At 34.4% G+C, this 21,640-nt stretch overlaps 1 protein-coding gene across 1 annotated transcript; it reads left to right on the top strand.

Moving 5' to 3' along the window:
- The first annotated feature begins 1,377 nt into the window (after positions 1–1,377).
- Positions 1,378–9,890, top strand: LOC103908890 (uncharacterized). Its single transcript, XM_021476708.3, has 10 exons — positions 1,378–1,423; positions 2,790–2,876; positions 2,973–3,113; positions 4,977–5,110; positions 5,184–5,320; positions 5,405–5,498; positions 5,712–6,062; positions 6,164–6,338; positions 6,421–6,548; positions 6,624–9,890. The coding sequence occupies exons 2-10, from the start codon at positions 2,795–2,797 to the stop codon at positions 6,936–6,938; spliced, it is 1,557 nt and encodes a 518-aa protein (XP_021332383.2). The 5' UTR covers positions 1,378–1,423; positions 2,790–2,794; the 3' UTR covers positions 6,939–9,890.
- Positions 9,891–21,640: the final 11,750 nt, after the last annotated feature.

Raw genomic sequence — 21,640 nt, 5'->3', positions numbered from 1 at the left:
GACCCACAGATCTCCAGTCCGGCTCAATTCAACATCACTGCCTCAAAACAGGCCCACGGCCCTGTGCTGAACCCTTAAAATGATGTTTGCTTATGAGACAAACAAATAAACTCAAGGTTCTTGCACAGCAGTTTTTCATGAAAGAAAATAACAGCATTGTCCCCATTATTTCTAGTTCTTTTCTATACATGCATAAATTGCACGGTGCTCAGCATGAATGAGTACACCCCCTTTGGAAATTGAATATTGTTAAATATTTCTCAGTGAATATAGGCAATCATTTTTAGTGTATTCTGACTTTTTTTGTTTTGTTTTTTGGTAAACAGTCACATTTCTTAAAATAAGAGTTTATAACATATAACATTCCTTAACAAATTATGTATAGACAAATAATACATTTAAATTGACGAGTTATTGCACAGCAAAAATTCCAGTGTTAAATATACAGTGTGATTTTTTTTGGTGTTGTTCAGTGTTAAAACTGGAGTACATTTAGATCCACGAGTGTGAAAACGCGTATATTTAAGAGTTTTTTTTCCAGTGTTAAACTTTTAACCCAATATGCAGTGTATTTCTCATTAGTGATGGGAAGTCCATTTTTTTTACTTGAACCGGTTTTTTAGGACAAACAGTGATCAAACCAGTATGTTTTACGAGTCTTGATGATATAATCAATTATATGATATAATAAATTAATTCTCATCAGAAGCAGTGAACTATATGCACATGCATATTCTATTAATATTAAATTGTCATTAAATAATCTTATTTTAATAAATCAATGTTTCATAAGATGATAATAGCATTAGCACAAAATAGTCCAAATAATTAGTTTGGTTCAGACAACGGTCATGAGCTTAAATGTGTTCGGCCGCTTCAGGAGTCACAGCACTTCACGCATGCGCACAGTTTTAGCTCTTAGGTTCTTAAATCGGACGGGTCCGAAAGAAACCGCATTTCGTTCACGTAGCTCACGGTTCAGTGTACTTGTGATCCAAAACAGCTGCAACCGGTTCTTAACTCGAGAACAAGGTTCGAGAACCGTTGCAACTGTTTTAGAACCATTCAGTACACTGAACGAGAACCTGTTTCTTTAGGATTTTTTTAAGCCGATGAAGTGACGTTCATACGCTGTTCTAGTAATTAAATAATTTATCTTATTTATTTTTTAATCAGAGAAAGTGCCAGGCACGGTTAAAAAGCAAGGATTTTGAAGTAATTTGTGATTAGTGATTAATGGAGACTGTGAACAGTTTCAAACGATTCAGTTGGACTTGGTGAACTGATTCACTAGGACGATCCAGGTAAATTGAATGATTCGTTCGCGAATCGGTCATCACTATTTCCCACGATGCTCAGCTCCGCGGCTGTCTTCTCAGTTGGAGATCCCACGGAGGTTGGCTTGGAGGCTCCGAGTTTAGTGGTAAGTTTTAGCCGTTTTTTCTAAAGAAATGTTTGATACAACGATAATAAATACTCTAACGTTATAATTACATTTAGCAAATAGTTTAAATATTTGTAAATGTTTGTGAGAAGTGTCGCACGGCGTCGAAGCTAACGTTAATTAATTTGAGCATGTTGTAAGGCCATTGGCTTATTTTGCACGTGGACCCTAAACATATCGAAAAGATAAGTTAAATGGCTATGATTTCAGATTAATACAGTTTTAATCCTCTCGCGACGAAATATTTAACGTTATGTGTTTTAAAAATTAGTTTGTGACTATAACTGCGGGGTTTCCCGCCGTTGACTGCCCCTGAGGCAGCTGCATTTTGAAAATGCGCGTCCTTTAATGTTACACTTTGGTCGCACTTCGTTTTAAACTGCGAATTACAGCTTTTCTCCTTTTCTCTAACGATCCGTTCAAATGAATAACCCATATAACGTTAAGTTAGTGATGTCCGGCGTTGTGATGAAATCTGTGACTCGTCGAAAATTTTGACCAGGTCGCGCTCTTCAGTAACATTTTCACTCGGGAACGTGCTTGTCTCATGCACGTGACTGTGAACGCGCAGACGTCTAAACCAAGCAAATAGCATCGAGCTGTGCTGTAAAGGATATTTTAAATTCTGGGATTCAGAAAACGGGTTTATGGAAGAACTTTAATGTCGTGATATTTTGTTGTCTGCTGGTAGACTGCTATAACTAAACATGAGTCGAAAAAATCCTATATTTCATTACAAATGCCAATTACTGAGTTCAAATTACATGTGATACAGGTAGGATTAAGATAGAAGTGTTTTCCCTGTATAAACTTACTATAATGTTTAATAAATTGACATTTTGTGTCAAATTTATTTGTTTTCTAAAACATTGATGACCAGATATCTTTATACATTTGGATGTCAATTGATTAGAATGTCATTAAAAAGGTGATTAATTTTACTAATACAAAATGTGACACTCAGTAATTAGCTTTTGTAATGAACTGTTTTTTTCAACTCAATCTCACAACTAAATGTTTAGTTTTAGCAGTCTACCTGCAGACAACAACAAAATATCACGACTACATTAAAATTCTTCCATGAACCTGTTTTCTGAATCCCAGGATTTGAAACATTCTTTACATCACCGCTCGACGCTATTTGCTTGATTTTTGTGTCTGCGCTTTCACAGTCACATGCATGAACGTCATGCACTTTGCCGAGTGAAGATTTTACTAAACGTCACACCCGGGTCACAGTTTTCAACAAGTCACAGATTTCGGCACAACACCGGTTTATCAATATGTGTTCTTTTGAATCACACTGTAAGCCTAATCAAACGAAAACTTGTTTTTTTTTCTTTAGCTACAATGCTCTTCAAAGTCATTTATGGAGGCAAAAAGAAGTTGATTAAGGTAGATGAAGTTGATTACAGCAGTCTAATAAAAGAAGGTAAGTTCTTAAATTATTGACTCCATTTTTGTTTTGACTGTTGCTGCAGGTGGAATGTCTTTTTTCAATTAATGTTATTTCTTTTAATACGTCAAGTCAAGAAGAAATTTTCCATCGAGCAAAAGGATCTGGTTTTGCAAGATGACACCGGTGTGGAGGTAGATGAAGATGTTTTCACTGACGTGCTGGAGGAGAAATCGCGTGAAGTACTTTGGAGAGTCATTGACCAAGATTCAGGCAAGTTTCTGTATGCAGGGCTTTCTGGTCCCATGCATTCAATGTTTAATAAACCACATCTGTTTGCCTTTTTTTCTGACTTTATAACAGGTCTCGAAATTAACCTTTTTGCTTGGTAGCACCGGTGCTCCTAATTTAGGCGCATCAGCCAAAATTTAGTCGCACCCACCAATTATGAGCACCGTTACAAGTTTTATACAAACATATTTATTGCATTTGAAATCAACACTAATCAAACTAACAAGCAAAAAAAAAAATTTATAAGATATGCAAGCGTAAGGAAAATATGTCTCAACGAAATCCAGTTATCACAAGAAAATACATTTTTATAACATAACTGAGTGACCAAAAGCATACACGGAGCGATCACTGGCCCTGCACGCACTGCTTGAATGAATCTGTTAATGGTATAACTGTGCTGTTCTCACAAGTGCTGTCTGATATTGCACTGATGCTTTTGACACTTACTGTACCTTATTATATGCATACGTCATGTTAATAGCAATACTGGTCTTTTTAGGAGTAGCGATGTTAGTTTACTCGGTGCAAGCCCGTTTGCGATGGTGTACGTGGTGTTAAATTTGACATATAGCTGCCCCTTGCATGGCGGACAGCATCTGGAGATTTATATAAAGGATTAAACAGAAGCTGTCGTGCTAGATTTGGCAAACAGTTACCTGAAAACTCCATCCCACAGACTTTTCATAGCGGACTTGAAGCCAATGGAAGTCTTCTACTCTTGGAAAAGTGTAGATGGTGGATTAACATTCAGCACATAGTCACTAGTAAGATGTGTCATTTATAACTTTAGATGCCATGGTGTCTAAAACAAAATCTGCCAGTGTTATCTTCATTCTCATCTTCAGCGCTTTACAGTTTTTCACGGTAGTAGCTCTCTCATCCGACGCCAGAAGGCAAGGCGCTGACTGAGTGATTGACAGCTGATATTAACCAATCATTCGCATTCAGTGCTAGAGCAGTGGTGGGCCAAAAAGAAGAGCGTGAAGGTGGGGCAAGCATTACGGACTTGGCTTTGTTTACTGCAGCAAGTCGACATGACAATTGTTTTAAACCATTTCTGTGTGCTGCGTTTCAAGTGCAGACAAAGAGCTTAGAGATGCATTCTGCGTGAATGTCTCCCGAATCCGCGCATGTGGTGAACATTTTGCAGTAAAAACTGGTCGCACACAACAATTTTAAGCACTCGCAGAAATCCTCCCAAATATATTTTAAGGTTGCATAGATAAAATTTAGGCCGCATATGCGACCAAAATGGTCGCAATTTCGAGCCCTGTTATAATTATTTAAACTGGCCTCATATGTGGCGACAAGCTACAGTTCCATTAAAACGATATGTCAGATAACTTGTGCTTAAATTGTGAAATTGTTTTATCTAAAAATGTGTAAATGCTTAGTTATTCAACCATTCATGACTGAAATGTACTACTAAATTTAATATTTAAAAGTAAATCCTATTACTAAAATCAAATTAATGTATCTTTTTCAAATTAATCTTCTGGGTTTTTCCTACTTTGTGAAGCCTTATTTCATCAGTTTTGTATGTGAACTGGCGGCTGCACTTGTGACTGAGGGAGCAAGCAGCATCTTAAATACTGTTTTTGCTCTCTCTTGAGTCAAAAACAACTGATAGCCTACTATATTCGCAAGTTTGAAAGACCAATTCCATGTTTTATGCGATGCAAAGTTGTATGCTGAAAATCTCTGACATACCTTTTGGTTTTGTGATGTTAAACATTAAGAAGTTTGGCTTTGGGCAAATCTAATTTTAAAATTGCTTGGCACATCACTAGAATGCAGTACATATAACATGCTTTTTAATATTATTATTATTATTACTTTCAGAATGCACAGTCCTCGATTCTTGTAGCTCCCACTCAGACACACTAGTTCTCACCCCAAACCACCCTGAAACTGATGACCGTGCTGAGCCAAGCATGAAGAGACCTCGTTTTGATGAAGCTTTTGAGGCTAAGCAGGTACTAGTTCAAGTGTTTGGCAGTTTTTTTCACATTATTATGCGGACATTTTATTACTTTGTTTTTATTGTAGTTTGTCAGTGAAATTTTGAAAGAAAAGGCAGGTGGACTTGCCGTTTTGGCCGAATATAATGAACATGGAAAACTCACAGATTCAACCCGGCGACAGTTAGTCAACATCGTTGTTGCATACATAACTGAAAAAGAAGGGTAAGTTTCAATCTAAAAATCATTGATACAATTTTTGTAATCAAACTGTTTTAGTGTTTTAACTTATTTTTCTTGTTCTTATAGTCGTGTCCCTTCCAAAGAAACAAAAACACGCTGTGCCTTGGGAATTGTAACTCTTTGCCCATCACTAAAGGATCCATACTCAAGAACTGGATATGTAAGAATTTAAAACTTATTATTATTCTACTGTACCTTATAGAAACATTTTAGATTTTGTGGAACCATGTCACATTTCTAGTTCCCCTAATTGAATTAAATAAATTTTGTTTTATTCTTCATCAGTATTTTTTTAGTCTAGTGTAGTGACATGATCAGAAATTTAAAATGTTTGCATTTGATCTTATCAGCAGTCATTTTGTTTTTATTTAAGGAACATTTCTATGACCCTAAGAGCAATCAAGGATACATATCATGGCGTCTGAAAACAGTTTCACGCCGAAGCAAAAGCCAGAGCACAAGAAATGCCAGGTCAAGTGCAGCATTGGATGAAGGCAACAGAGGACCAACAGCTAACAGAGCCAACTGGAACTATTTGGAAAAGCAGCTCGATGGCGACCAATGCAAAGAAGCCATATCATTTATGAGTCATTGTGCTGACAAGGACCAGATTTTTGAGAAGATGAAATTAACATTCAAGCACAGACAGCAGCTTATTCATGATGCAGAGAAGTCCAGCACAGCTCTTTCAGTTTTTCCAAGATTTCACGACACAAAGGGATTGGTAAGAGAAAGAGACAGATAATAGTATTTTGTTGAGATAAAATTAGGTAATATGCAAAAAGCATGGTGTGAATTTTTGTTATGTTTGTAATTGTTTTACAGGTTCTTCAAGACTTTGACATCAAATTTGGAACTGAAACCGCTTCCAGACTACTAGAACAATGGGACACCTTAAAGCCGAAGATCATCGCAGAGGCGAAAACGCTTAATTCAAACTTGTACCTAAACAGCCTCCTTGCAGCTGGCACTGGGCAGAACCTGGAATGTGAATGGCAAGGTATTAAATGGTTTGTTATTTGTAAGTTTTTGATTGTTGTATTTGTTGTTGATCTACATGCTCTCTTTGTTCTTGCTTGCAGGATGGGACAGTGACATGTCCTGTCTTTTACTACTGGCTTTCCTTTTGCCACCTTCAGCAGGTGGTAGAAACAATTCAACAAAGATCAGCATTAAGGAGGCAATGGATCATGTTGTGCAGTTTCACAAGGTTTGCATGGAAACATTAGTGAGCTGTATTGTAGGTTACTTGTTTGTAAGAAAATCTGTTTTTCACCTGTTTCAGGCTTGTTGCAGTCTAACTGAATATGTTGAGAAGACTGAAGGCCTGCAACCACATCTCCTTGCAGTTGGCTCTGCAAAGAATGCCATTCATGAGTTCTACATTGTTCTGGATGGAAAACTTCTACCATGTCAGGCAAAGTCATCCCTTTCTGCTTTTGACGAACTGTTTAAAGCGTATTTTGTTTTTAGTGTGTCATACCCCCACTCCTTAAATGCAATGTTTACATTTGTTCAGACAACAATCTACAAGATTGGCTGTGGCACAGTTCGTGAAACCCCAAGGGTAAAGGACCTACGAGCCAAACTTCTGAATTAGCTCTCTTGACTGACTGAAAATGTTCCGCTGTTTTGCTTGTAAAGTGGTACATTTAACAATTAATGACCTCATTCGTCATCTAAAACTCATTCATGCTTATTATCCTGGAAAAAATTGAACTTGAAATGTGCACAGAACAATTGCAAGCATAGCTTCATGACTTATGCCGGATTTCGAAAACACTTGAGTAGTGTTCATAGACATGAATTTCTAGACCAAGCAGAGACTGAAAATCAGACTGAAGATACTAAACCGTCACATTTAAATAATCATAATGAACAACAACCTGAGACACCACTCGGTGATAAAAGGAGGATGATTGACACTCAAGAAATGTGTGCATCTATTGTTGCTAGATTGCAAAATAGTGGAGTAGCAACCAGTGTTGTAACTTCTGTAATATCGGACATGGAGGAACTGGTCCATGAAATACATTCTGATATTAAAAGTAAAGTAATGAATTTACTTCCAGCAAAGGATTTTGCAACAGCATCCCAGGTAGATGACTGTTTTAGTAGTATGAATAATCCATTCACAAATCTAAACACTGAACACAAATGGAAAAAATATTTCAAAGACAAATGGGCTGTTGTCGATCCTACTGAGATAAAGCTAGGTGTACGATTTGACAGTAGATTGAATCGAGTGACGAGGACTTATGATCAAGTTCCTGTAACCGACAAGTTCATTTACATTCCCCTTTTGAACACATTGCAGTTTATATTTAGGAATTCGGATATATGTAAACATATGACAAGTCCAAGTGCGAGTACATCTGTCTATAAAGATTTTTGTGATGGGGATTATTTTAAAAACCACCCACTTTACAGTAAACATAAAAATGCACTTCAAATACAGTTATACTATGATGATTTTGAATCTGCTAATCCGCTGGGCTCGAAGCAAGGCATTCATAAAATTGGAGTAATTTACTTTATTCTCAGGAACTTTCCACCCAAAATGAATTCAAGTTTAATGAACATACATTTATTGTCATTATTCTATGCACAGGATATTAAGAACTATGGATTTGATGCAATTTTGCGGCCCCTTGTTGAAGATTTAAAAGTCCTTGAAAGTTCTGGCATTCCAGTTCCTTTCTCCAAAGATCCCTTGTTTGGCACTATTGCACAGGTTACTGGCGACAACTTGGGAATGCACACAATTCTTGGTTTTATGGAATCTTTTAGTGCCCTTTACTTTTGTCGGTTCTGTTTAGTAGACAAAAAAACATCTCAGTCTGTTTTCAGTGAAGACGACACTAATATTACATTAAGAAACAAAGCGTTACAAGAACAGCACTATGCAGATTTGGTAGCTGACCCTAGCATTACTTCATCTTTTGGGGTTAAGCGTACATGTCTATTTAATGACTTAAAATACTTTCATATTTGTGACAACTACTCCCCTGATATAATGCACGACATCCTCGAGGGTGTTGGTCAGTATGAAATGAAGTTACTTCTTGAATATCTTTCTGGCATTATACCAAGACAAGACGTATGTAACAGAATCTATTCTTTCAATTATGGCTTTCTTGAAAGAAAAAACCGACCCACTAGATTAAATCTAGAGCAGACAGCTAATTCTATAGGTCTAAATGCCATTCAGACATTCTGTTTAATACGGAACATTCCTCTGATATTTGGAGACCTCATTGAAGAGGAAAATAATTACTGGCGTTTATTACTATTGTTGTTACAGATCATCAACATAGTGTTTTCTCCTGTGATAACAGAAGGCATGACCTACTATCTGAAACATCTAATTTTAGAACATCATAGTCTTTTTAAAGAGCTATATCCACAAAAGTCTTTGATTCCCAAGCATCATTTTATGCTACATTATCCACATTGTATACGCAAAATTGGTCCATTAGTACATGTATGGTCGATGCGTTGTGAAGCGAAACACAAGTTTTTTAAAAACAGCATAAAAAATTTTAAAAACCTCACCAAGTCTTTTGCTATAAAACACCAATATGCAATTGCGTATCATTGGGAAAGTTTACCCGTTAAAAATGTTGAATATGGACCTTTAAAAACTCTAGACCTTGATGATTTGCCATATCGTGACATTATTCTTGAAATGTATCCACATTTTTTGGACCGTGAGATCACAGTAACTTCATGGCTGAAATATTCAGGAACGGAATATCGTCATGATCTACTGGTGTTCAGTAAAATGGAGAAGGACTTACCAATTTTCAGTAAAATATGTGAAATTATTCTCATAGAGGACCAAAACCTTTTGGTAACTAAAGACTTTGAAACACTTGGATTTGTTGAGCATCTTCATGCATACCATGTAAGAGAAAATAACACTTTTGGTTTGTCAAGAGTTGAGGATCTTCCTTTTTTCAGACCATTTGACTTACAGGCATCATATGGATTTGAAGAACCATATTTGTACATTGTTCCAGTGCATTGTTTTGTGCACGAAAATATTTAATTAGCTTGCACTAACTTCTGATTGTTTAGCACATAAGCTGAATGTATTTACAGATTTTATATTGAAGTCAGAATTGTGAGTTTTTAGCTTGTTCCTTTTTTTGTGGCAGAAATGAGCTTAGTTGCTTCTATGGGCACTTTCATGTTTGCACTTTATGAAATAAGTATATGTTGTTTCAGGTAACCTCAGGTTTATGAGTTTTCTACGAGTTACAAAACAAGTTATATGATATTTCTATGAGTTACAAAAAACGCGTTATGATATTTCTATGAGTTACAAAATGAGTTATATGATATTTCTATGACTTGCAAAACAAGGAGTTTTTAAACAATGGTCTTTTTTTATTGTGCAGGTGTTAATTCTATTTTCTTGCACTTGTGGAAACAGATTGTCTAAAGTTTGTAAAAAAAATTGAAATGTCGTTGCATTTTTAAATGCAGAGTTGAATGTATTGAAAATATTTCTAAAGTTTAATGAACATTTAATAAACAATTTTCAACATATTTGATCACTGTTATCTGTCACACCCACCAATTGATAATTAGGAAATAAAGGTAATATATTGACACTTTGAAGGGAACCACGCACTCCAGTTTGATGTAAAAATAAACTCTTACAGTGTTAAAATGAACACTGAGTAATGTACACATTTTATATATTAACACTTTGAAGGGTAGCAAACACTCTAGTTTGATGTTAGAATAAACTCTTACGGTGTTAAAATGAACACTGAGTAATGTACAAACTTTATACATTAACACTTAGGAGGGTAACAACCACTCCGGTTTGATGTTAGAATAAACTCTTACAGTGTTAAAATGAACACTGAGTAATGTACAAATTTAGTATATTAACACTTTAAAGGGTAACAAACACTAGTTTGATGTAAGAACAAACTCTTATGGTGTTAAAATGAACACTGAGTAATGTACAAATTTTAAATATTAACACTTTGGAGGGTAACAACCACTCCGGTTTGATGTTAGAATAAACTCTTATGGTGTTAAAATAAACACTTTGAGTAATGTACAAATTTTACACTTTAGAAAGTGTTATTTTAACTCCAAAATGGAGGGAGTCATATGTACACCCAAGGAGTGTTAAATTAAACTCAAATTGAGTTAAATGTACACTCATTTTTTTGCTGTGTGGAAAAACAAAATCTAGATTTTTACCATTCATTAAAATTGCATACATATTATCTCCAACATATTAATTTGGGTGTTACATTTTTTTGGACAGATCTTAAATGATTTTTTTAGATAAGTTTTAGTTTTGGCTTTGGTACTGACTAATCTAAAGCATATGCATAAATATTGTAAAGCATTCTGTAGGAAATAATTGAATTAAAAGAGATGTCTGTGATCTGTGTTTTTTTTTTTTTTGTGCTGAGCACTATATACAGTTAAAGTCAGAATTATTAGCCCCTCTGTTTATTTTTTCCCCAATTTCTGTTTAACGGAGTTTTTTCAACACATTTTAAAACATAATAGTTTTTATTTTTTCTAATAACTGATTTATTTTATCTTGATGACAGTAAAAATATTTTACTAGATTTTTTTAAAGAAATTTCTATACAGCTTAAAGTGACATTTAAAGGCTTAACTAGGTTAATTAATTTATCTTGGCATGTTATGGTAATTAGGCAAGTTATTGTAAAATGATGGTTTGTTCGGATATAGCTTAAAGGGGAGGGGGATTGGCGGGCTCTTCATAATGTCTCTGTGGCCCCCCTAAATGAATGGGCCCTTAGAATCATCCATCATTCATTTATTCCCTCAAAGTTCTACACACAATACCCCCTAATGACAATGTGAAAAATATATATTAATAATTTTTTGAAATTGTCGCACATTTATTAAAATAAAAAACCTCAAAAATCACATGAACATAAGTATTCACAACCTTTGCCGTGAAGCTCAAAATTTGAGCTTTGGTGCATTCTGTGTCCACTGATCATTCTTGAGATGTTTCAGCAGCTTAATTGGAGTTCACTTGTTGTGAATTCAGTTGATTGGACATTATTTGAAAAGGCAAACACCTGTCTATAAGGTCTCAGGGTTGACAGTGCATTCAAAGCACAAACCAAGCTTAAAGACAAAGTAATTGTCTGTAGACCTCCGATACAAGATTGTCTTGAGGCACAAGGCTGGAGAAGGTTACAGAAAAAATTGTGCTGCTTTGAAAGTTACAATGAGCACAGTGGCCTCCATCATCCATAAGTGGAAGATATTTGGAACTATCAAGACTATTCCTGGAGCTGGCTGGCCATCTTAGCTTAGTGATCAGTGAAGAACGGCCTTAATCAGGGAGGTGATCAATAACCCGATAGTCACTGTGTTTGAGCTCAAGCGTTCTTTTCTGGAGATAGGAGAACCTTATAGAAGGGCAACCACCTGTGCAGCAATCCACTCATCAGACCTGTATGGTAAAGTGGACAGACAGAAAACAATCTCTGCCTGGAAATTGCCAAAAGGCGTCTTAGGGACTCTCAGACCATAAGAAACAAAGTTCTATGGTTTGATGAGACAAAAATTAAACTCATCACCAGGTTAATACCACCTCTACAGTAAAGCATGGTGGAGGAATAGACAAAAATTCCCAAAGACAGGTGTGCCAAGCTTGTGGCATCATATTTAAAAACACTTGAGGCTGTAATTGCTACCAAAGGTGCATCAACAAAGTATTGAGCGAAGGCTGTGAATACTTATGTACATGTGATTTTTTTGTTTTTTAAAGTTTCAAAATTTCAAAAAATCTTTTTTATTGTCATTGAGGTGTTGTGTGTAGAATTTTTACATTTTGAAATGTAGAAAATGTTGTAGGTTCAGTTAAATTTAAAGTTAGAGTTAAAGACAACTACTATAGAAGTAATTCTAACAGATAGCCGGACATGAGTCCCTAGTGACCCACGGGTCTCTAGTCCAGCTCAATTCAACATCACGGCCCTGTGCTGAACCCTTAAAAATGGTGTTTGCTTGGGAGCCAAACAAATAAAGGCCAAAAATACACAATCCACTACTTACGCAGCATTTTCTCAAGCACGAAAAAAAAAAAGCATTTTCCTCTTTAGAAATGTCTCCCTTGGGGGTTGTCGCTATTTTTTTCTGCATGACGGCTTTGGAGATTTCAGCACTGGTTAAAAATGATCCAGCAAGGCAAATAGTTTTTCATCTTTCTTCATTTTCTATCCATGAATATCTGAAGCCTGGGGTTCGATGCACTTGCTATTTCAACGAGTGGATTATTTTGACGTAATTGACCATTGACATTTTCCGCAGGCTTCCCATACATTGTGCATGGCTTCTGCAAGGGGGGCAGGCAAAGGGCACCGTTATCAAAGTCCTCACGCCATCTCGCTGCTGAAGTGCTGTCTGGCTTTTGGGTGCTGGCCACATGGAGCGATGACATTTTAGCATGGCCAATCCCACAGAAGTGAGTGTGGGTGAATGCAATCTGAAGACGTGCTTGCATTTTCATGCTTCATGTGTGCTCACCAGGAATGGGTCATCCCAGCATGTGCACCAAGCTTTAACAATGTGGTCCATTTCACTCAAATTTGTGAGAATCGCATGTGTGCAAACTCGATTCTTCAGGTAGCAGTACTTTAGTCCACTATTTTTTTTTCTGGCTACTTTTTACTTTTACTCTTTACATTTTTACACAAATATTTGTACTTTTTACTCCTTACATTTTAAAATTACGCTTGTTATTTTCGTTTTACTTTCGGTGCTTTACAACGTGATCTTTATTATTTCTTGTCATTGCCAAATTTGAATGCCTTTTTCATTTAGTAAATTTATTCTTTATCATTGCGTGCCTGCGAGCTGTAGGGCGCACCTTCTCTGTTTGTTTATTTAAGCTTATCCTAGGAACATGGATGAGGAGTCCGCGATGAAAACATGACTGATGTCATGTTTATTGTCATGTTTATACTGAGTAATAACATGTGTTTTGGTCATTTACATCAAAGGTTAAACAAAAGACGCATTCCTGTTCAAATCTGGCATTTAAATGGGGTTAAAGTCTTTTGTCCACTTCTCTGATCTTTAAATTTATTACCGTGGGGGAAAAAAAACTATCAATCATGTTCTTTATTTGTCAATGTTTGTACAATTAGTACTACAGCAATTAAATATATATACAATGAACATGTTATGCAATGAGGCTTCCTAGTACAGAATTAATACTGATTTATAGTTTTGACATGTATACTGTTGTCTTCATTTAAATTTGCTAGATAGATAGATAGATTGTTAGATAAAAAATTTAGAACATCAAGTGTATTTGTACTGAAGGGTTTACGAATTAAAATGTAATGCAAAGGATGAGGAAAAAATATGCAAAAATGTATTAACAGCATTAATAACTTTATCTGTTAAATATAATATACTCTCAATTCTCTGAAAACAAACAAACAAAACAAAAAACAAACAGTGAAATCGAGCTGCAAGAGTTTGCCATTTAAAGTTAATTAAGCAGCTTTAGCATGAGGCAAATATTTATTTGTGGTCAAATACATTCAGTTCTTTGCTTTGTAAAAAGAAAAAAAATGTTTTGAACAAAAGTAAGTGTTAAATTTAAGACCTTTATTAGTTATGAATACAGTATATAGGCAGAAAAAAATATGCTTTAGAATACATGAATAAGTATGGCAGCTGTTGTTCTTAACAGCTGTAAAGTTGTTTTGTGTCCATCATGATGATACAAACTGGACAACTTTTTAAGCAGTGTTGTTGGACAATATTGTAGAGAAAAAAATATATAGAAATGTAAGTTATTTTGTGTAGATGTATACATGATGTGTGTATACCCCTTGAAAATAAAATAGACAGTAGTAATTTATGCATTTAACTTATTTCAGGTCAATTTTTTTTTTTTACTTTTACTCGAGTATAGTGTAGTCAGTACTTCAATTTTTAACAGAGTCATTTCAAACATGATTATCTGTACTTCTATTTGAGTAAAGAATGTGTATACTTTTGCCAACTCTGGTGCAAACTGATAAATATATTGCAGAGAATTTGTGTGAATAAAACATTATGTTTGTAAAGTGCTCAGCTTAAATTAGTTTACCCCATTTTATATTTTGGTGCATTTGAGCAAAACTGATTTATTAAACAGATGTACAGTTGAAGTCAGAATTATTAACCCCTTTGAACTTTTTTTTTCTTTTTTAAATATTTCCCAAATAATGTTTAACGGAGCAAGGGAATTTTCACAGTATGTCTGATAATATTTTTTTCTTCTGGAGGAAGTCTTATTTGTTTTATTTTGGCTAGAATGAAAGCAGTTTTTAATTTTTTTAAAAAACATTTTAGGGTCAAAGTTATTAGCCCCTTTAAGCTATAGATTTTTTCTATAGTCTACAGGGCAAACCATCGTTATATAATAACTTGCCTAATTACCCTAACTTGCCTAGTTAACCTACTTACCCTAGTTAAGCCTTTACATGTCACCAGGTGGTCCGGTTTTTTATTTAAAAATCAAAGTCGGTCGATTGTATTATATATATATATATATATATATATATATATATATATATATATATATATATATATATATATATATATATATATATATATATATATATATATATTTTTTTTTTTTTTTTTTTTTAGTTTTATTTTATTCTACACATATTTTCGAGGAACGAGGAACGAGGAAGTCGGTAATGAGGATCCATGGGCAGCTTTATTTAACAGAATGGTCAGGTAGACAATGGTTAACAGGTACAAACAATAACATGAAGGCGATCTAGAAGCTTAGTCAAGTAACAGGCAATAGGGTCAGATAAGGCAGTAATAACAGTGTTGGGCAGTAGCTTCGCTACAAGTAGTAATGCTACTAGCTTAACTACATTTCTCAGTAGTGTGGCGGTAGCGTCGCTACTTTTTAAATCAAATAACTTTTTAGTAGGGAATATACTTACAATATAATGCTTATTCCAAAATATTTCCCTTTACTACAAATTATTGTATTTTATATGTGTAACACCTGGTTTTATTGGATTTTTTTGTTTTTGTTTTAGCTGTTCTATAATATAATGTGCTTCTGTTTAGTACAGCATATTTTTACAGTACATAAATGAACTGAACTACAATATGCCCGCTATGTTTCATTGACAGTTTTATTTATCATTAAGATCTGATTGACTTGGATTTAAGTTGCTTCAGTTTAAAAATGAAAATTGTAAAAATAGCTTAGATGGAGCTAAGCTACTTTTGCCATGTAGCTTTTAGCTTAGCTTGCTACATTTCCCAGGGGGAATCTTTTAGTGTAGTTAGCTACATTTTAAGTAGAATAGCTAATAGCTTAGCTCACTTTATTTGTCAAGTAGCTTGCCCAACAAGAGTAATGACATAAACAAGGAAACTAGGATAGGGTCAAAAAACCCAGCAAGACTAGATACAGAGAAAACTTTGTAATGCAACAGGTTAAGAGTGAACAAGACTAAGGCGCCATCCCAATTAGCATACTACACCCTAAAAGTCTTTTTTGCAAAGGAAAAAAAGGAAATTATGTACTATTTTACTTTGAGTTTGTAACAGAAGAGCTTTTGAACATACTACTTCCTCTTTAACAGATTATTATATTGGTTGTTTACTAGCCCTGCCAATCGACCAGATATCAACCACATTTCTTTCATATTTAATTTCCTACCTTACAGGAGAAGCAGCAGCCGGAAAATCTGAGTCTTCCATGCTGAGAAATCTCCTTAGGCTTTTGGACTTTTTAAAAATTATTTACTCAGACATTAATGTCCAAATATTTCTTGATGTAACTTCAAATTGTTGTTGCAGATGAAATACAACACGGAAAACGCAATTTAAATATTGTGTCTAGATTATTGTCAGCTGGAGCAGGTGTTGATTTGCGCACAACATCAGGGTAGTTGTAGTCTGCAGTGATCTGCATAGGCCATATTGCTGGTGATTGTGACACATACATAAAAAAATTATCAGTATTTCTATGAATAAATACATACATATCAGCATAAAATCATAATCTGTTTACACAGGGAAAATATGTCAGTCAATGACATGTGTCAAGCATGAGATATGCAAAGAATAGTTATACAGAAAAACATTTTACATGTGTATCCTTATGCTCATTTATTTATTTATTTACTTATTTATTTAGTTGTTTCATATTATCCCAGATCAGTACAGCCGCTGCCTATACGCAGAGTACGCAGGCTGAGTAGGGCCTCAACTCCAGAGAAGGAGACTCAAAAAAACTTGGTTGCTCAAAAAAAAAAAAATAAAATAAATATATATATATATATATTGACATAAACATAAATATCAAATATATATGGATAATATGTTGTTAAATACATTAAAAAAATTATTTTATGATGAACACAAAAACAAACATGTGACGTAATTTATTTCTGTGTATGCGCATAGACGTGTACGTGTGGTCCAGTCCCCTTATGCAAGTATTGTTCCATTGCCAGTATTGTATTGTATATTACAGTGGCTTTTGGAGGCTGCTCTTTGGAACTCAGACAGTCAAGACAGTTCAGGAGACAATAATGCTAAACCCCTTTGATGACAGACTTTGGGCGAGGGATTTAAAATTACCAAAACAGCATTTCAGATGTTTGACAATGTGGTCGCGCTGCTAATTTGTCCATTAATGCCATCCCAGTTTTATTATCACATAATCTGTTAAAACAAAAAATGTTGAATTATTTGATGTACTGAAAATTATTTGATAATTCCATCACAGTTAATGTGTATTTTTACTTTTTGTATAATATTCTACTCATTATAATAATCCAAAATGTGCATAAAATAGGTAGATGTAAACATCCTTCAACATCTTAAAGTGTGTTGATAACATAACAGTTTTAAATTAATTTCACTAGACACGACACCGTGTATTTCTGAGACATGTTCATGCTCAAGTGTGCAACATTTTACTACAGTTTGAACAACATGTTTCCTGTAGACTGCAACAGTTTTGTTCTTGACTGTCAGCCTTGTCAGCAGCAACATGTGTATAAACTATGCAGTATTAAAGAGACAGCTCTCAAAATGTACACTAGAAATGTGTCCACTGCAGCTCATTACATGAAACAACTGAATATAAGAGTTTTACAGTAAAAATATAGCAAATAAACATGAAGATGTACAGTAGTTGCTTATATTTTTAGCTTCATTTCAAGGGAAGTGTATTTAGCAAATGCAATACACGGTGATAATTAAGTGTTTTATATTATTATTAGAAAGAAAATACAAGGTATTTAAAAAAAGTATTCTATATTTTGCTATATTACAATATCATGGCACAGCAGTGAGACTTTAAGCAATAATAAAAATCCTAATACTCACAATAAAATAATAATGTTCAGTTTCAGAAGGGGTAAAATATAAGAAGTATTAAGGTATTTGCTCAGGGTTAACCATGGCCTGCTTACAAGATTTTCACAACAGTGTCGGCAGACAACTTCGGGCCAGTTAATGGCGAAATTTGGAGGGGAAACAGGAGAAACCATTTTTGCAGCATTTTTAATAAAATCTGTGAAAGTATATATTTAAAATCGTATATTGTTGTGATTACCATCTTCTAGGCAAAAAGATTTAAGAAAATTTTGAAAGATGTAAAAAACACACAGCGACTGCTAGCCAGTTTTAAGAAAAAACAGACACAGCGGATAAAATGAGCAACTTTTTAAATAAAAATTGTTTTTTAATAGAAAATATTTGCTAATATAAATTGTTTTTTTTTTAATAATGCAAATGAATGCATTGTATAACAACAAATAATAATGCAAATAAAATCCATATGTGTTTATTCAGTAGATAAATAAATAAACATACTATGCTATATAGCATAGTTTGTCAATGTGTGATTCATGTTAACAGTCAATTGTTTTCGGTTTGTTTTCTGTTAGACCCATGTGACACGTGTAATGCCTAATCTTGGCCAGGATGCTTTTGTAAAAGAGATTTTTAATCTCAATGTATCTTTACTGGTAAAATAAAAGTAATAATAATAATCCTGCGATGCGGTGGCGCAGTGGGTAGTGCTGTTGCCTCACAGCAAGAAGGTCGCTGGTTAGTGCCTCAGCTTGGTCAGTTGGCGTTTCTGTGTGGAGTTTGCATGTTCACCCCGCTTTCTCCGGGTGCTCTGGTTTCCTCCTCAATTCAAAGACATGCGGTTCAGGTGAATTGGGTAGGCTAAATTGTCCGTAGTGTATGAGTGTGTATGGATGTTTTCCAGAGACTGGTTACAGCTGGAAGGGGATCTACTGTGTAAAACATATGCTGGATAAGTTGGCGGTTCATTCTGCTGTGGCAACCCCAGATTAATAAAGGGACTTAGCCAAAAAAGAAATGAATGAATAAATGAATATTATTAATAATAAATGAGCTAATTACTGAGAAAATATATTATTTAAAGTAAACTGAATTTAAATTAATTGTGTGAAATCTGACTTTATAAGCATGTTACAACTAACCCATTGTCTGTTACATCTTGCCCTGCAGGTGAGGTAAATTTGTAGGAGAGGCTTGTGTTGTTGGTAAAAAAAAAAAAAAAAACATTTTATCTAACCCCATTACTAACTCCAAACCAAAAAAGTTTCTTTGTGCCCCGCTCTCTGCTAACTAAAACATGGATTGTCCAGCCTGATAATCCAACGTAACGTAAGTATTTTATGTTTTGTCAGTTTAGTGGCTAATTTGTACGAATTCCTACGAGTTCAGTCGTACGAAAATGTACGATTTTGAAAAGGAGGCATGGTACCCAACCCCACCTCTAACCCCAACCATTTGAATTTCAAGAGCTCCTATTATACATTAAAAATAATCATATTTTGGTTTTATGGGTCTCCAACAACAGGCTGATATGGGTGTGGATTAAGTTTTGTATCAATGTCACGCCAAAAGGACTCGTTATCATTTTCATATCATATTCATTTGAAGCACTATGAGATGAATATTTTATAAACGAATCAATAGATTTAAACACTGTCCACTTTCAGATTTAAGCCTTAGCTGCACTGTAAACCCTAATGTTGTCTTTACTTCAACAATTAAGTAAAGTTGTCTGAACATTTTGCATTTTGGTCATATCGCTTAAAAATATAAAGTTTTATTCATTGAGTTAATTTAACTTATGTACCATGACAATGCATAAACTTAAGATTCCAAGTGTAGTTTTTGATCGTAAAATTTTTATATGTGCAACCTTCAAAGTGCAAGGTCTTTTTTAAAACAGAAAACAAATGGCTTTAGGTTTAATTATTCATCATTATGTGAATAAATAGCCCACACCCACATTTAATCCATATTTAACTAGATATTTTTCAAGACACTTCTATACAGCTTAAAGTGACATTTAAAGGCTTAACTAGATTAATTAAGTTAATTAGGCAGGTTAGGGTAATTAGGCAAGTTATTGTATAAGGATGGTTTGTTCTGTAGACCAGTGGTTCCCAACCTTTTTCTTTGGGCCCCCCCCCCATAAACATATACAAACATTGGAGCACACACATATGTACTGTGTATATATATATATATATATATATATATATATATATATATATATATATATATATATATATATATATATATATATATATATAGAAAATATTAATTAATCAGTTTTAACTTGTCTTGGCCTTCAATGAAACCAAAATTTAGGTAGGCTTTTAATTTAATTATTTTCACTATTATGTTGGAATTTTAAGCATGTGTTTAGATTATTTTTTATTTTTTTGGGCTGCTCGATTTGAGGAAAAATCATAATCCCGATTATTTTGGTCATAATTGTAATCACGATTATTCAAAACCATTGCCAGTTAAGGTCAAAATTATTAGCGCTCCTGAGATTTTTATTTTTTTTTATAAATATTTCCCAAATTATGTTTAACAGAGCAAGGAATTTTAACAGTATTTCCTATAATATTTTTTCTTCTATTTGTTTTATTTTAGCTAGAATAAAGACAGGTTTAAATATTTTGAAACCAATTTAAGGTCAATATTATTAGCCCTCTTAAGCAATATTTATTTTTGATTGTCTGCAGAATAAACTAGCGTTATAATGACTTGCCTTATTACTCTAATTAAGCCTTTGAACTGCACTTTAATCTGAATGCTTGTATTTTGAAAAATATCTAGTAAAATATTATGTGTGCTGTCATTATAGCAAAGACAAAAAGAAATCAGTAATTAGAAATGAGATATCAAAACTATTATGTTCAGAAATAAGTTATTAAATTTTCTTTCCATGAAACAGAAATTGGGCAGGAAAAGGTTTGCTAATATTCAAGAGGGCTAATAATTCTGACTTCAACTGTATACATAAAGTTATTTTCCACCCTGCAAAGGAAAGAGAAATGAATACAATAGAATAAAAATATGAAACAAACTGTGCTTTAAGACTCTTCACTGTAAGAAAAACACTTTAGCTACAGCATTCCTTCAGTCAAGAGCAGCGAGGGTTTTCTCGTTATGTTTGTTTAATAATGATAAAAACAGGCGGCAGAAGGATTATAGCGCGCTGTATCTTTAATGGTTTCTCTTTCACATCTTTTGATCCTCAACTCGTTTGTTTATTATACAAATGAGGGTTAATGTAAATAATCACTAAACACCGCGTTTTGACACCTATTTGACCATTAAAGCGTTCACGTTAAGATGACTTTAGATGTCTGCGCTCCTCTGCTCGTCTCAGTGTGCGAATGAGAGTGAATGCTGACCAGCCGCATGTTTCTGACTGCGTGATCGTGCTGCACACACACATAAGCTCTTTCGCGCTTTTAAGAGCAACACGTGTACAACTGTGGCGAAATATGATGCAATAATCATTTATCTCGATTAATGGTTTTTATAATCGTTTGAAACCGAAATCTAAATCGGATTTTCGATTAATTGCAAAGCCCTTTATAATAGTGGACCATTTTTATGCCTTTTTCTACCTCAATACTTATCCTCTCCCGCGCCCCCCCTGTGAACTCTGGCGCCCCCCAGGTTGGGAACCACTGCTGTAGACTATCTAAAAATATATATAGCTTACAAGGGGCTATAATATATATTATAACAGAATGAAATGCCTGTCACTTTTTTTTTTGTTATCCATGGAATAATGGAGATAAAAATTCTGTTTTAATGAAACTACAGGGCACTAGAGGGCGCTAGTGAGACACCCGGAATGTATAGTAAGTGAGTGGTTGAAAGAAGAAGAGATTCAGTTGTGGTAGATGGAACGCATGGTTCTTTGGAGCTATTTCAAAC

This window comes from Danio rerio, chromosome 15, assembly GCF_049306965.1.
Source record: "Danio rerio strain Tuebingen ecotype United States chromosome 15, GRCz12tu, whole genome shotgun sequence".
Classification (NCBI taxonomy): Eukaryota; Metazoa; Chordata; class Actinopteri; order Cypriniformes; family Danionidae; genus Danio; species Danio rerio.
Note: the sequence above shows the minus strand (reverse complement) of the source record. Positions and strands in the feature narration are given on the sequence as shown.